Here is a 16,150-nt window from a genome sequence, read left to right as displayed (position 1 = left end):
AAACCGTGGTTATTATTATAGTTAGGTTAGGTACCTAACCAAGAATGGTAGTTTTATGATAGTACTATCTGGTAGCCGAAATTGTAAACCGTTTATACATAATATTATAGACTTTGTCTTTGCAGTACAAACTGTTTGTTACCTCCGTAGCCGGTTATTTAAATTTAAAGTTAGTTGTTAGTACTGAGTAAAGTAAGTATTTAAAGTTAGTTGTTAGTTAGGCTCTACATATTATAATTGGAAGCTATGCCACCATTTTGCGACTCATTTATCAACGACAAAATAAAGTGGGGAAAATTCATATTCACATAACATTAGTCGCAAAATGGCGGCGTAGCATACCTAGTTAGTACTTAGTTGGTGGTTACTCCGCGTCCTTTTATTGTTTACTCTTTAGCCGGATTGGCGGGCTACGTACGTACGCGTTCGGCCACAATAGTCAATAACTAACCATAAACTAACCATTGACCCCATCGCCCATTGTACAATCCGATTTTATTTTGTACGCTGTAGCTGTTGAATACCGGACGTCTGTTTTCCAGTTGCCGCTGCCGTAAGTTCAAAACTGCTTGTCTAATATTATTCTATCTCTAAATTCACTGTTTTATCTTATTTGAATTGTTACCAATTCATTTTCTAACATAGGTAGTGTTATACCTTTTATCGAGTCCTGTACTATAATACAACTCTTATATGTGTATTATTCAACCGATCGTGTTTGAGTGATTCACGCCGGTAGAAATTGGCTGCGAAACTCGAAAAGATTACATTTGTACCTGCGTAAAAATAAAATTTGTGATAAAATATAATATTATAAGGTAATATTTATTACTAGAAGTAAATTATAGTACTTGTGACTCATTGCAATATTAACGAGATGGCTTCCGAATTGATGAAGAATGGTGACGGTGAGATGTCAAAAGACGAACGAAAGGTTTATGACCGACAAATTCGGTTGTGGGGTTTTGATGGACAGAATAAGTATGTGTATAGGCAACGAGTAGTTAGTTAACTTTTGTTTCATATGTATTTTAACATTACCTAGGCTAAGAGCAACAAAAGTTCTTTTAATCGGAATGCAAGGCTTAGGCGCAGAGATCGCTAAGAATTTGATATTGTCCGGTGTTAATTCCATTACCCTGAAGGATCACACAGAAGTTTCCATATTAGACCGTTGTTCCCAGTTCCTTATCCCGCGCGATAGCGAAGAACGTAATGTAAGTACTGCATCTAGTTATTACCAAGCTTAAAGTGTAATAAAGTTATTGTTATATTTATTGTATAATTATAGCGTGCTAAAGCGAGTTTGAGTTCAGCACAAAAGCTGAACCCAAATGTCAAGGTTATAGTTGATACAACCCCAATCGAAGAAAATGTGGATAGTTTTGTGACTTCATTCGATTTGGTCATAGCCACTGAATGTTCTCCAAGTACTTATAAAAGACTGAGTGAAAATTGTAGAAAATCTAATGTAAAAATATTCATAGCTGATGTTTATGGGTTATTTGGATATTTTTACCAAGACGTGTAAGTAATTAGCAATTAAATATCTAATTACTTTATATAAAAAAACAGTGACACCCCCAAATAGTGGAAAATTTTTTGGGAACGGGTACATTTTCACTACTTATTTATAGAAAAACTCAAAACCCTATACGGGACATTCTAAATAACTGGCACTTTTATGGGATTTTAACTTCTGATTTTAATAATTTTTTATCGTAAATTTAGAATAATAATTGTGGAATATCTAGATAACATCTGCAACTGTAAGTTCTGCATTATTACTATTACCCATCATCTTTATCTTATCCGTTCAGTAATGATACAAAATATAATTGCTTCAATGAAAATATTTTTGTAGTTTATTCCAAGTTGTCCTGTTCGTATTTAATTTTGTTTTTGATTCAAACATATGACGTATTTAGTTGTGTTTGTGATTCCAATATACAACATATACCTATTGTAGTGCACAATGGTCACTAAAAGAAAACATTTAACTTAAAGATAAAAAATAAAAATTCTTGAATTTCGAGTTTCTAATACAAATATGGGTGTTTGTGCGTTAAGGGGTCTGGTCGCAACTTTTCAAATTTTCCGCAATTCTATAAAATTTGAAAATTAAATTTTATAATATTATTTTAGTTGCCACCTCAATTATAAGACTTCTCCACTAATCTACTACCCAATACTTATTTAGGGAGGGGGGTTAATAGGGTGTATCGACCAAAACACACTTTACTGGAAAAACTCTCACATCACGTGATTGATTCGATTTCCGTAATTTTTTTTTTGTTAGATAGAAGAATATTTTTTACAGGGCGCATCGGACTTCGATTTTTGATTACGTTGCTAAAAATTAAAAAGTTGTAAAAATGGACTAAATTCAAACTGGTAATATAAAATTTTGAAAAATAATTTTGAAAATCCAAGTACAATAAGCCCTGCAATAAATCTTCCTCTATTTAACAAAAAAAAAAAAAATACGGAAATCGGACCAATCTACGAGGCGTGAGAGTTTTTTCTGTAAGGCATGTTTTTGAGCAAAAAAACAGGTCGTGCACAGGCCGCCCCTTAATTAAAAATGGCAAAGGAAAACAAAAATAATATATGCTACATTCATACATATACATATAACAATTAATATACTATGTATAATGCCATTATTAAATTGAATAAAATTTCTACATATTTACATAGGTACATATAATTATTAATTGATATAAGTAGAGAACAATTTTTTCTCCCTCTGAATACCGGACAAAACGTCAGTGACCAAAAGTGTCATCTGGTATTTAGAGGTTTCACTGTAATTTAAATATTTTATTTTTGTGTTTATCATTTAGGAATTCCGCCTATTCTTTATATGGTGAAATATTTCCAAACAATGCTGAAATCGATACTCTTACTAGTACAAAAAAACTACCACAGCTGTATTATTTAACCTCAGGTACATTAAAATTGATATTATTGTTGACTATGTGTTAATTAGTGCCTGAATAAAATAATTTAAATATTAATTGTGATTCTTTTAGCTTTATTAAAATTTCAATCCGATTCTAATCGTAAGCCAAATCCTGATACATCTGAAGAAGATATAGAAGAATTGAAGTCCATAATTCATCTTCAAATCAATTATTCCTCTTCAGATCAAGAAAATAAAGATGATGTATTTGAAGAATACTATGGGTAAATATATAAATAAATCATAACTGTTATTAATTATTATATATGAAACTAATATTAAATTGTGTATTTTAGTGAATTGTTTTGCGAGCTGAGTCCAACAACCTCCATAATAGGCGCAATGGTATCCCAGACTGCATTGAACACTGTAATGAATAAGCCAGTAGATAAATATAATGTATTTTTTTATGATCACATTGAACACGAAGGGAAATTTCATTTATTATAAAAGACTATTTTATATGTCTACATAAAAGTAAAATGACTGTCTTATAATTTAAATATTTTTTTTTGTTTGAAAATTCATGTATTTTAAGCTGTTTAATTAACTGTAAAAGTAGTATATAATCACTAATAGAAGTGTAATTTTGTTTTTGTTCTGAGACTGTTTCAAAAATGTTCATATTTTCACTCTTTTTTTTTTTTTTTATCAATAAAAAGTATTAAAAAACTCTTTGGCTTATCATTGAGCTGTGTGATAACAATTTTCCATTCATGGTATACAAGGATTTTATAATACCAACTAGGTAAATGTATAAGTTTGTGAATGATGAATATAATGGAAGTACATAGTAGCGTTTATAATATTGAGGTGTATATTGTATACTAGGGTTGGGTTACAGGCGTGCGCAGAGTTTCAAGTCAAGGGTACCAGACATTTTTTCATAAAAACGTTCTATACATAACTTGGGGATGGTGGTCACAAAATTAATATCCCGTACCTACTGTATTGTTATGATGGGACATTAGAAACTCTAGTTATTTTTAGTTTTTAATCAATTATATTAGGTCTATACTATATGTCTTTAAAGAATGTTAATAATATACTGTGGTCTGTGTTAAAGATAGTTCTAAACACAGAAAAGATAAGCTTCATGGGTTTGTAATTCAATGCACTTTTTGGATAATTTACTTATTTTTATTGAGTATTATACAGTGGCCCAGCTTGGAAAGTTGTACCTATTCGGCCATTAAAAATCTAATTGAACTGTTCAGGGGCCTGCCTATAGGTTAGGTAGATGTAAAAAAATAATGCATATGGGTTAGTTGGAAGTTGAATAAGTATCAGAAAAAATAACGAAGGCTAGAGAATTATTGAGAGTAAGAATAATTAGATCAACTGAATCCTTGATATAATGTTTCTTATTTTTTAGTGAATTATAGTAGGTTCTAAGTATTGATATTACAAATGAAAAGCAAGAAAAACATACTTTGATTATATTCTTTATTAGCTAAGAATATATAATATTTGTATACAAAATAAGCTTGTTATGATTTCAAACACTATTTTAGATTCTTAGCTGAGCAATGAATCCATTGATTTAAGATTTTCAACTTCAGTATTTTTTCTGTTGAAAAAGTTGGTACCTTTGAGAAGTCAAAATTGAAAATTCCCAGTAGTATTCTAAAGCATCAAAAAAATATGTAACCAAAAACTGGGAATTTTCTGTAAAATTGATTTTGTTTTCACTTTATTTGGCATAACACATCATAAAGTAATGAGTACTACAACATGGCAAATATAACACAAACAAATAACCGTAAATACTTGAAATGTTCACAAAATATTTATACTAGCATTTTCTGTGTTTACTTCTTAATGAAGTAGAGCGACTTTTTGAAAGTATCATCATATTAATCAAACAAAAACACTAATTTTGAAAAATCAGATTTCCAAAAAATCGCTTGGGAGCTAGACTAGAATAATTGTTCCTGCAATGAATTACTGTATTTTCATTTAATTGATAATTAGTTTTGTAATAAAATAAAATTATGAGTTATTTTAGATATTGTAGAACTGTATACAGCCAAAAAAAATTCTAATCGATAATTCAACTAATTTGTGTTAATCAATAAAATGTTTCACATACTTTTGGTATGTTGGAACCATGAAGTAGTAGTAGTTCATGGTTGGAACATGTCATATTATCGCTGTGTTATCATAACATATTAATTATTAATTTTCATTATCTAATTTGGTATGCATGACAAACCGTATAGTTTTGTAAGTAATCCACATTAGGTAGGGCAATTTTCACAATCTTGTATCCATAACCATAGCTAGAGGGGGGGGGGGCTTGGAAAAGATTTAGTCCCCCCCCCCAGTGTGAATATTGGTCTTTTAGAATTATTTGTATTTCATGCAGAAGTTTTTTTTTATTATTATTATTAATTGTTTTTGCAGCCCCTCCAATATACTTGATCTCCCTACGGCCTACGCACATGCTTGTATCATTGCTAAACTTATGGCCCCAATAGTGCCTCCCCACCCACCTCCCACAGGATGGAGATTTCTTAACAGAGGCCCTGATGTCAATATGTATTTCTCAATTACAGTAAAAATGTTTTACTTGGCAATAAATATATAAAAAAAACCACGGGTTAACATTCAATAAAATCACTTTGGTGTTACATTGAGCAACCTTTATACTATTCGTATAGATTTGGATGTTTTTATTATGCATGGCAAGGTTAGTAGATTTACTATAATATTAATTTGTTTTCATAAAATATTTTTAAAGTATGTGTTGTAATATTCCAGAATTTCTATCTTTAATAAAAAAAAACATGGTAGTTTATTCTTAGCTGAAAATTTATGACTATATAATTGAATAGCAGAAGTGACATAAGGAGGTAACTTGCATATAGTAGATATGTCACAAATATTGTTTGAAACTTAAACCTATTAAAATAACCTCTAAAATAAATGGTCAAATTATATTGTTTGAACTAAATAAATTGAGCGAATTTCAAAAAATTCGTATAAATTAAATAAATTATAAATAATAATTAATAATTATAATTTATAAATTTGCGTATTATGTCTTCTCTTATAATTAATTTAAAAAAAAATTAATATTTTTACTTATATTATAAAAATTAAAATAAACTATTCATTTTGCTCTGGCAATTTTACTTTTTAGGAATACCAAAATAATTATAAAAATTAGCATTTTTTATGTACTATTGTTTGAAATTAATACCACTGAAAAATAAGTAAAGTATAATTGGTTTAAGGTTGCACGATTAATAATTGTGGGAACTGAATTGAATTGAAAAACTATTAACAACATCAATTAATGTTTTGTGTTAAACAAGTTTTTGAAGAGGATTATCTAAACATTTTTTATAGAGGTGAAAATGTAGTATTTAGTAATATGATTTCAAAAGCACATAATAGTATGTATAACCTAATTATTTAAATTGAACAAAGGCTATGCAATGATTGATAATTATGGAACAGACAGTATTTCATTATTGCAATAACTTGGCCTAGTAGTATAACCTAACTACTGAACTTAAAAAAAATGAAATGATAAATAGCTGGCATAGAGCAAGTAAATTGATAGTTTGTTTGTTTTTTTTCTTGTTTAACTAAAGAACCTTATGGTTATTAAATGATTATATCAATATATTATTACCAAGATTCAATGAATCATAAACCACTGTCAAATGCATGACAATAGATTGAAATTGATAAACAATGTAGCCAGAGAAAACAAAAAAAGATAAGTTTAAGGATCTACATATATATATATATAAATATATATTGTATATACCAATAAATCAGTAACTAAAAAAAAAAAAATCTAAAAAAATCATAACATATAGAATAATAAAATATAAGCTCAAATATGGAAAAATAATATAATTAAGATAATGCAGGCATTTAATGAAATATAAAATAATACATTAAATATATGGTCAAAATATAACTTATTAGCTCAAAACCAAAATATGAACAATAATATGGAATAATTCAAGTCTTTTTGAAATATATTGTATTCTTATTAATTTAAAAACGAAAACCAAAATATATTATATTATATGTTGTAAGAATAGAAAAGAAAAAGAACCATTTAAAAAGCGATATAATTGTATATTTTCTTTTTGAAAAAAATTCACATTAGACATCACACAGAAAAAAAACTATATACATGTGTATCAAAATAATGAACTCAAGGAATATTTTTTATCCAACATTTGATTGTTATTAAAACAATTTTTTATACATGAACATTTATGTATATATAAATAATTTTTTTTATACATATACATATATGATAGATGTATATATTATGTACATACATATTTTTGTTAGTACTGTAAACTAACAGGTAACACTTTGACTAAGTACTTTTTAATAATTATGTTTGCATATAATTTTAAAGTGAAATTGCACTAGTTTTATCGGATGACCGATAAGAAAATATAACAAAAAAAAAAATAATAATAATTATAATAATAATAAAAAAACCGGCAGCATTTCTTCTTTGATAAAAAACAAAAAAAAAAACGGAAAAAATATAACATAATTTAATAAAACAAAAAATTTAATATCAGAATATAAATAATAAAATGTGGCTTACAAAACATTAAACGTCAATTATCCATACAATATGTATATAATATTTTATTTGTGTTTAACTGTTGATAAAAAACAAAAATAAAATAAAATAAAATACATAACATATTTACGTGCGACGATAGTCGTTTATATATATTATGTTCTCTTATTACCATATCATATTATAAAAGTATTGAAAATAATGGCTTGCAATAGTATAAAACAATATTTATACAATGGAAAAAGGAAAAAAAATACATTAAATTTTAAATACACCAGGTGGTCGAGTTGATGTGATCACCCCAGAAAAATTAATTATATTAACATTATTATTAGACGTACAATATATATATTTATTACGAGGTCAGTCCGATGATACATTTGAAAATTCTCACTAAATTACTTCCGAAAAAAAAAATATGAAAGATGAGATACTGATTAAGAACACTGTATTTGGTCTGTGTAATGAAAACAGCAGAGGTGTAGTTGTAGTAGTAGCAGAAGAAGTAGAAATAGGTGGGTATTAGATCACTATTAACTAGATACTCATGTTTTGTTAGAATTCCAAACTGATCAGCTTCACGCAAACAAATGGTAAAGCAGAAGAGCGCTGATCTAAACGTCGATAATTTACTAGTATATGGCCCAGAACAGCGTTTGAGGTGTATGAATACACATTGTCTGTATGTATCTGTCGTAAAAGACAATACAAAATAGTTATATTATTAACCATTACTGTTGTTAAGGTCAACTCCTACAACTACTACTACACTAATTTTATTTTGGGGGTGGGTCTTGTTAATTTTTTGAAAATAATATGTTAACAGTTATTAAAAAATAAGAAAAATTAGCGCCATTTGTTGATAGTATAATATGTTTTGATTGTCGAGGTTAATCCTCTCGACTTCTAAGCATAATATATTCACTCACACATTCACACACACACACAAACAAACAAAAACATATAATTATATGTATAAATATTAAATAATAATAATAATAATAATAATAATAATAATAATAATAATAATAATAATAACAAGTAAAACGAGTGTCTTAAAATTTAAATAAAATACAGAGCGAAAATGGGGTGAGCACAATGTTGAGATGTTTCCCATAGATTATCAATATAAATACCAAAAATTACAATTTTTTTAATCAATAAAATTTACACAGGTAACTCAGAAAATTTCACAATATTTTGCTTAAAATGTATGTTTTATAGTTTTTAAACGAGACTGACTAGAACTACCCTTACACACTTTTTAAGGGTTCAATAAATTATTAAAATTGCACAAGTAAAACCTCCACCTCATGATGTTAATAAAATAAAAATAATTTTCCATTTAAGAAAACAATTATGTATAATTGGGTAAATGGGGGGGGGGGGGGGGGGTTGGAAATAACATTTGTTTCTTTTAGTTGAATTGTTTTGTTTTTACTTACACTTAAACATTTATATTCTGATATTAATAATTTCTTAATCTCATTAGATTTATGTACACGTATTTCATATTGACATTTTTTAAATATTATATTTAAATATTATATAGTTTGTATAATTATTATAACATAAGGGTTAAATGCAATGAACATATAGGAGATTAACCATATATTTTTTTTAAATAAAAAATTAAATTAAATTAAAAAAAAATGCGCTCTTATAAAAAGTATTAATCATAATTTTCTTTCAATTAATTTTTACATGAGTAAAAAATTTGTATTAAAAAAAAATTTAAGTTACCCTTTATATGTTATGTTATCGAAATCATGACGGATTTACACCGACTCACACACGACACCAACATTAACAAACTGACACTCATGGAGATAAAAATGTGAGAGAAAACGTACTCTGTTAAAAATATTGTACAAAAAACATAGGATACATTTTCTCGTTTTTTTTTTTTTTTTTACTTTTTTGTTGTTTGTTTTTATATATAATTAGGATTTATACTAATCGTATTGTTATTTTAACATTATAATAGTAAAAAATATTAACATATGGGGTTTCGCATTATTTGTGCAACATTACACAAGGTTGTATTCTTTGAGATTGGATTGTAGTATGGTGTCTTTCACTGCCGCAAAGACAAATCTAATGTTTTCGGTATCTGAAAATAAGTCATTATACGTTGAATTAATCATTTGACTGGCCGAATTTTAATCTCCATTTTATGATACCATATTTTAAAAGACATGCTTGTGTTGTCATTTAACAAAAAAAACATGCATAAGTTTATATAAATTGCGTGTTAGTAAATTAAAAATATTTGATATTACCTTAAAAAAATCATATGTATAATGAAAAATTATTGATAGCCATCAGCATGCAAAAATTATGGTACAGCATTTCAAGCACATAATCCCATAATTTAAAAACCCACAAGAAAATGCAAAATCTATGAGTAATAGCTTTGAAGTAATGAAATGTTTTGTATAATATACCATTTAAACAATTTGGTATATAAATTATTAAAAAATAACAAAACACACTAAGTAAAATAAAATAAAATATATTTTATTGATTTAATAACTTTCAATAAAACACAATCAAAATAAAATATTATCTAATAATTGTTAGCATTGTTATTTTTAAATAATAATAATAAAGAGTAATAATAATAATAATAATAATAATAATAATAATAATAATAATAATAAAATATAATAATAATAATAACAACAATAAGTAGTAACAATTAGGCTAGATTGAATTCTTTTAAAGCACTTTGCATAATTGTATCTTTAACAGCACAAAACACCAGTTTTATATTTTCCGTATCTGATTTGTTGTAAAAACAAGCAGCATGTAAAGAAGACACATAACATAATTAATATTGTTATTTAATAATTAATTTTATTTCATGTAAAAAAAAAAAAAAATGATAAAATGAAAATAATAGGGATTGTAATAACTAAGATATAATAGCTTACACTAATTGTTTACACGGATGGATTTTGGATTCTATTAATAACTAATTAATCAGGATAAAAGATATTTGTACATAGTAATAGTTACATGATAAGTCCAAGTTCATTATTATACATATATTTGAATAAATGATTTAAAATTGCTTCTTTACAACACCTTGGTAGTAAAAATATTATATACCAAATAAGTATTGAAGTATATATTATGTAAAATAAAACTGATGTTTGGCAAATGTTGAACTGTAAAAATAAAAACTCATTCTTTTTCATTATTACATGCGTAACCACATTGAGAATACAATGCACACAAAAAAAAAACCAGAAGTCCCATAAGCTCATGCACAATGATTATCAATTCTGTTAAATACCTGTGGCACATGTGAAATGTGAATAAATTATTTTCTCACTATCAGGATTCAAATCCACAAACATCCTTAGTATAAACTCTCGTGCACTTATGGCGTCCCTTTGAGGACCTAAGACAATTATATTGGTTATAAATATAAAATCACAGTTATATATTTTAGATATGAATTTTATTTGTAGCTATATAAAATAATAAAATATCACTGCATTATGCACCCCTTTTATTGTAATAGAATCATCAATTAGGAGTTTTAAAATGAATACTAACAAATATCATAATAAATCCCCAAATTAGATATCACAAAACCAGATGGTGAATTAACAATTCAATAGGTATATGATATTTAATTGAACATAGTATTTGAAAAAGTTTAAATTAAAACATACTCAGATTTATCATTTGATTAAACTAATTTTTAGTAGTTTTTAAAATAACAAAAACAATCAAAAATGGATGGAAATAAAGTTTTAAAAAATTAAGTTTTTTTTTTTTAATACTATACTATTTCAGTCAATTGAAAGTTTGAGACTACTAAAATAACGAGGTAAGGCTTAAAAGTAACAAAAAGGTAATAACGCAATACATATGAACAAATTTACAACCGGTAATGTGAAATTCACAGGAATAATTACAGGATGAAGGACTTATGTTATAGATTTACAACCTGTAGCAACTGTAAAATGTGAATAACACATGCGATCGGGGTCTGGATTTGTTTTAAGATACATTTTCAAAATATATTGCTGGGCAGCATCATTGTCTTGTTTACTACCTATTTATCACAAAAGTTTTTCATAAAAATGTAAAGAAACAAAAGATAAAAAAAATTAACTGAAGTATTCATTTTATTTAAAACCAAAATTTAAAAATGATAGTACCTATACTAAATTACTGAAAACTTATGAAAAAATGTTTTGATCCACAGATGTTATTTTATATTAATAGTAAATACATATAATAAAAGACAATATTCTATTTAAATATCAAGTACATATAATATGTTGGAACCAAATACCTACTATATTATAATGTATTTTTATTTTTAAGGCGCCCGGTGCTTTTGATGTCGTTTTAACCTTATAAATACACCTTACATGAAAAATGATCCTGTCTTGCGGGATCAACAAAATTATTTTTTTATTTTTTAACTTATAGAGAAATATTCTACGAAATTCTTTAAAAACAAAATATTAAGCTTTTTTTTACAAATTATTTTACGCCTACCATTATTTAAAATAAGTTCAAAATCAGAGTTCAATGCAAAATATTAAGTTTTCTTCTTTCAAACAAAAAACCAGAATAAAATACTCAGTATTAACATCAGATAGTAGATAAGCGGAAAAGTATTATAAATATGTGGGAAAAATGGAAAATTGGCACCGGGACTCCTTAAGAGGACTCTGTTGACAAAAAATATTTTATTACTAATTCAAGGAATTATTAGTTAGATATTTTAAAGTATAAAAGACATAATTTAAACTAGAGGTCTCGATTACACGTGTAGTGAACTACACAGGTACCCGTTTAAGACGGGGTTAAGGCCCGTGTAAACCCGTGTATTAAGACACCCGTTTTATTAATACCCGTGAGCTAAAATACTCATATATTTACAACTCAAATACAATTGTATTTCACTACTTTGCAGTTCAGACTTAACGATTTCTTCACTTTCTGAACTCAATATGACAGAAAGCATATCATATTATATTGTGTTTTTGCTACTTTAGGTATCATAACATACTTAAATAATAGGTAGGTAAGTAATGGAGGGCTATATAATTTTTATTATTAATAAATAACCAATTATTTGAATATACATAACGTAACATAAAGTATTTTTGAATTCTGAATTAATATGCAATATACATGGGTATTAAAAACACGGGCTCTAATATAATTTTTTACCCGTTTGCCCGAGCTCCGTGTACCCGTGTATTCTATTACCCGTTCACAACCACGACCCCTAATTTAAACAATTTACTTTTTCTTTCAAGAGGACGTCACACCCGCATGTGTTGTCTCCGTCTTACAAATGTACAACATACCAAATATTGTTTTGTGCGGGACAACTTTCCTCGCACCATATTTGTTGTAGAACTACAAAATTTTCACAACACGTAAAGAAGAACTTTATCTGTGTAACAGCGTGCTTTTTATTTTTTAATAAGCAAATGAAAAAAACAAAAAACAAAATGTTCAGAAGCAAATAACTTTTATTGTATTTATGTTATCTAAAATATAGGCACGCTGTTGCATAGATAATTTTCTACCCTATATTTTCAGAAATTTTAAAGCCACTACTACAAACACAGAAAGATAAAAGTTGTTTTGGGCAAAACAGTTTGCTATGTTGTACATTTGTACAAGATTAAGACAAAACATATGGGTGTAACATCCTCTTAACATAAACTTAAATTATTGTTTTCATAAGTTAACCTATGTTTAAACATTAGATATTGCCAGTTTGTCATTTTTATTATGAAATAATAATTTTCAATATTATTAAGTATAACTACTTACCCTCAAAGTCTGGAAAGTAGTCAACCAGATGAGAATACATGATTTTCTCTTCGAGAAGATCCTTTTTGTTCAAAAACAATATTACTGATGAGTGTTGGAACCAAGGATATGTTATGATAGTTTTGAATAATGCTTTGGATTCTTCCATCCTATTCTGAAATTAAACGATAACAGAAAAAATTAATTAAATATGACAATAAATAAAATATGAAAAATATATACTTCGTTTTCGGACTCAAAAAGAATCTGATCATATTCACTAAGTGCCACCAAGAATATGATGGATGTTACATTCTCAAAACAATGGATCCATTTTCGTCTTTCTGATCTCTGGCCTCCAACATCGACCATCCTAAATGTCAATATTTGTTGTTATTAAAACAAAATTGAAATTGAAATTATACTAAATTATACCAAAATTTACTTCACATAAAAAAAGCATTTGTTAGATCGTTTTTTTAAGCAAAATAATATAAAAAAAAGCTATTATTATTCTCTAAATAGAGAAATATTTTATATTAAAAAACAAATAAATAAAGCACAACAAGGTAATTGATAATTTACTCTCAAAATCAGTAATAATAATAATAAAAAATTAAAAGCTAATACAATATAGACAAAAGCTATTTAAACAAACAAAGTGCAACACCTTAAAACATATTGTTGTGATTGTAACTAGTCAAAAGATTATTGACAGGTCAATAGCATAAATACATATGATTAGTTTAATTCATATTAATAGGTAAATAATAAACATATGTTTATTGAATTTTTTTATGGAGCATAATGACTTATTGGGTTAGCTACATCAGGATATTTAAGGTTTTTGTAATGTACGTGTTTTACAATGATACCTGAAGACAATACCATCAAGATCGAAAGGGTACTCGATAATGCCTGTAGTTGGAGCCCTAGCACGTAGAATGTCCTGTTCGGTAGGTAAATAATCAGGGGCCTCGATTCTTGGTAAGTCGCTTAAGTAACTGTGTGAAATATTATGTATATATGTTTTAGATACATTTCTTATTTAAAAAATACTATAAGTAATCAAATACATTTTATGATTTGGTATTAGTAGATTTAAAAATTAAGTAGTTGTAACATATTGTTAATTTAGAATTTTAACACTGTTACCCTATCACAACTTCTAGTAGATATGCATATTTTAGTTTTACAGTGTACATTAGAACATGATGTTTATGTTACTTTTATATTTATTTCACAGAAACCACTGAAAGAATAGCCTATGTAGTGTGTTTGATTAGTATTATTAGCAATAAACAACAACATCCATGCATTTTAAAAATAAATTGGCAATAATATGTAGAGAAATAGATACACATTATAAACACATGCGCAAGCAAAAAACTTATAAATTTAAAATTGTACATCATGCTTTTTTATTTTTACCTAAACCGAATTTCTTCTAGATCGAACGGGTATTCGATAATGCCCGTCGTGGGTACCCTTACTCTAAGTATGTCTTGTTCTGTGGGCAGATAATTTGGACTGGCCACTCTGTCTATTTCCATTAAATAACTGTAAACGAGTATAAAGTTATTGGAAAATATTTTAATACAAAGAAACAAACATTCAAACCCATATTATAAAACTATAAAAAATATCATTAATTAGGTATAACAAATGAATAGGTATTTAATAATTACTTTGAACGTATTGATTATTTATTATACAGGGTGTAACAGATAGAACTGACTTTTGGAATAACTTTTGTTTTAATCAATATTTTAAAATTTTTTTTTTGATACATAATTTATAGCCACTTGCGCTACACGTGTAATAAAAATGAAAAATTTTAAATTTGATTTAAATTTTTTTGAATAAATTCAAAATGGCCAATTTGCGAATCTGATTATAAGAACTATTTGGATGGTAAAAACATTTATCTAACTCAAGTGGTTTATTTTTTAGAATTTTTTTAAATTTCAGTATTTTTTTGATTAAATTAAATTGGAACGCTATAACTTTTTTAAAAATATTATTTTTGGAAATTTTCTAACATGAGAATATTTCTAAAACTATTTACTAATCCTATAATTTTATCAATTTTTATCATAAGTTTAAGTAGCATAATTTTTTTTTTTTTTTTGGTCAGTTCTTTCTGTTACACACTGTATATACTGTATGTAACTAAAAGTTATACCTTAAAGTTTGTTATTAAACAGTTATCATAATATGACTATAAAAGGAATTTAAAAATCATATTATATATTATTTTTATAAAGGTTTTTATGTTTTTTTGGTCATACATTTTACTGATAGATAGATTTCACTAACCAATATCTGAATTCATGTTAAATGCATCTTTTTACATAAGATAATATATCATACTACATAATGTGTAGCCCAGAAAACAATTTTGTACTTACTATTTAGCAGAATCTGTGAGCTGGTATTCGCGCCTGCGATCATAACATTCTTGAATGCCAGAGTCTCCCCAGAGTGCTTTGATCGCTTCGACGTATGGACTTTCAAATGTCGTGACGGTTTCAAAATCTACACTTTTAATGAGCTCCGCACGTTCCTTCAAATATATTTATAAATATTACAACATGAGACATAGTATACATATATTTCTAATATTATCATAACAATATTGTTAACAATAATAATATATATTTTGCAAATTAACGACAATATGTTTGAAATTTAGATATTTAAAAAGAAAAAAATGTAAGGCAAATGACAAACATAACACGCGTATCAATATTTTCCACTTCGAAGAAAATTTAAATTTATGAATCATAAGTAGTAACCATTAATTATAATTTTAC

At 26.7% G+C, this 16,150-nt stretch overlaps 2 protein-coding genes across 13 annotated transcripts in view; one reads left to right on the top strand and one right to left on the bottom strand.

The window, feature by feature from the left end:
* The first annotated feature begins 59 nt into the window (after window positions 1–59).
* On the top strand, window positions 60–3,613 carry LOC100161165 (SUMO-activating enzyme subunit 1). 6 transcript variants are annotated; one of them, XM_016801041.2, is made up of 9 exons: window positions 60–192; window positions 398–553; window positions 646–780; window positions 849–981; window positions 1,046–1,217; window positions 1,292–1,527; window positions 2,847–2,950; window positions 3,036–3,189; window positions 3,262–3,468. In XM_016801041.2, exons 4-9 carry the CDS (start codon window positions 878–880, stop codon window positions 3,413–3,415), a joined length of 924 nt encoding a protein of 307 aa, XP_016656530.1. In that variant the 5' UTR covers window positions 60–192; window positions 398–553; window positions 646–780; window positions 849–877; the 3' UTR covers window positions 3,416–3,468. The 6 variants fall into 6 exon arrangements, with proteins under 6 accessions (XP_016656530.1, XP_016656532.1, XP_029344324.1 ...); XM_016801043.2 differs by lacking the exon at window positions 646–780 and having other exon boundaries at window positions 3,262–3,613; XM_029488464.1 differs by lacking the exon at window positions 60–192 and having other exon boundaries at window positions 224–553.
* Window positions 3,614–7,817: 4,204 nt separating this feature from the next.
* The window catches only part of LOC100163208 (guanine nucleotide-binding protein G(q) subunit alpha), a 31,131-nt gene continuing 22,798 nt past the window's right edge, over window positions 7,818–16,150 (bottom strand). The window contains exons 3-9 of one of the 7 annotated variants that reach the window (XM_008180614.3): window positions 15,746–15,900; window positions 14,766–14,894; window positions 14,210–14,338; window positions 13,578–13,707; window positions 13,356–13,509; window positions 10,837–10,944; window positions 10,220–10,319 (exon numbers count right to left, since the gene is read on the bottom strand). In XM_008180614.3, the coding sequence (XP_008178836.1) occupies window positions 10,237–10,319; window positions 10,837–10,944; window positions 13,356–13,509; window positions 13,578–13,707; window positions 14,210–14,338; window positions 14,766–14,894; window positions 15,746–15,900 (888 nt within the window). In that variant the 3' untranslated portion in view covers window positions 10,220–10,236. Of the gene's footprint in view, window positions 9,649–10,194; window positions 10,320–10,836; window positions 10,945–11,499; window positions 11,608–13,355; window positions 13,510–13,577; window positions 13,708–14,209; window positions 14,339–14,765; window positions 14,895–15,745; window positions 15,901–16,150 lie in introns of those variants that run through there. The other 6 variants (XM_008180612.3, XM_001948593.5, XM_008180613.3 and 3 more) reach the window with 6 other exon arrangements.

Source organism: Acyrthosiphon pisum, chromosome A1 (genome assembly GCF_005508785.2).
Source record: "Acyrthosiphon pisum isolate AL4f chromosome A1, pea_aphid_22Mar2018_4r6ur, whole genome shotgun sequence".
Lineage (NCBI taxonomy): Eukaryota > Metazoa > Arthropoda > Insecta > Hemiptera > Aphididae > Acyrthosiphon > Acyrthosiphon pisum.
The sequence above is the reverse complement of the archived record's forward strand: the minus strand, read 5'-3'. Positions and strand labels throughout refer to the sequence as shown.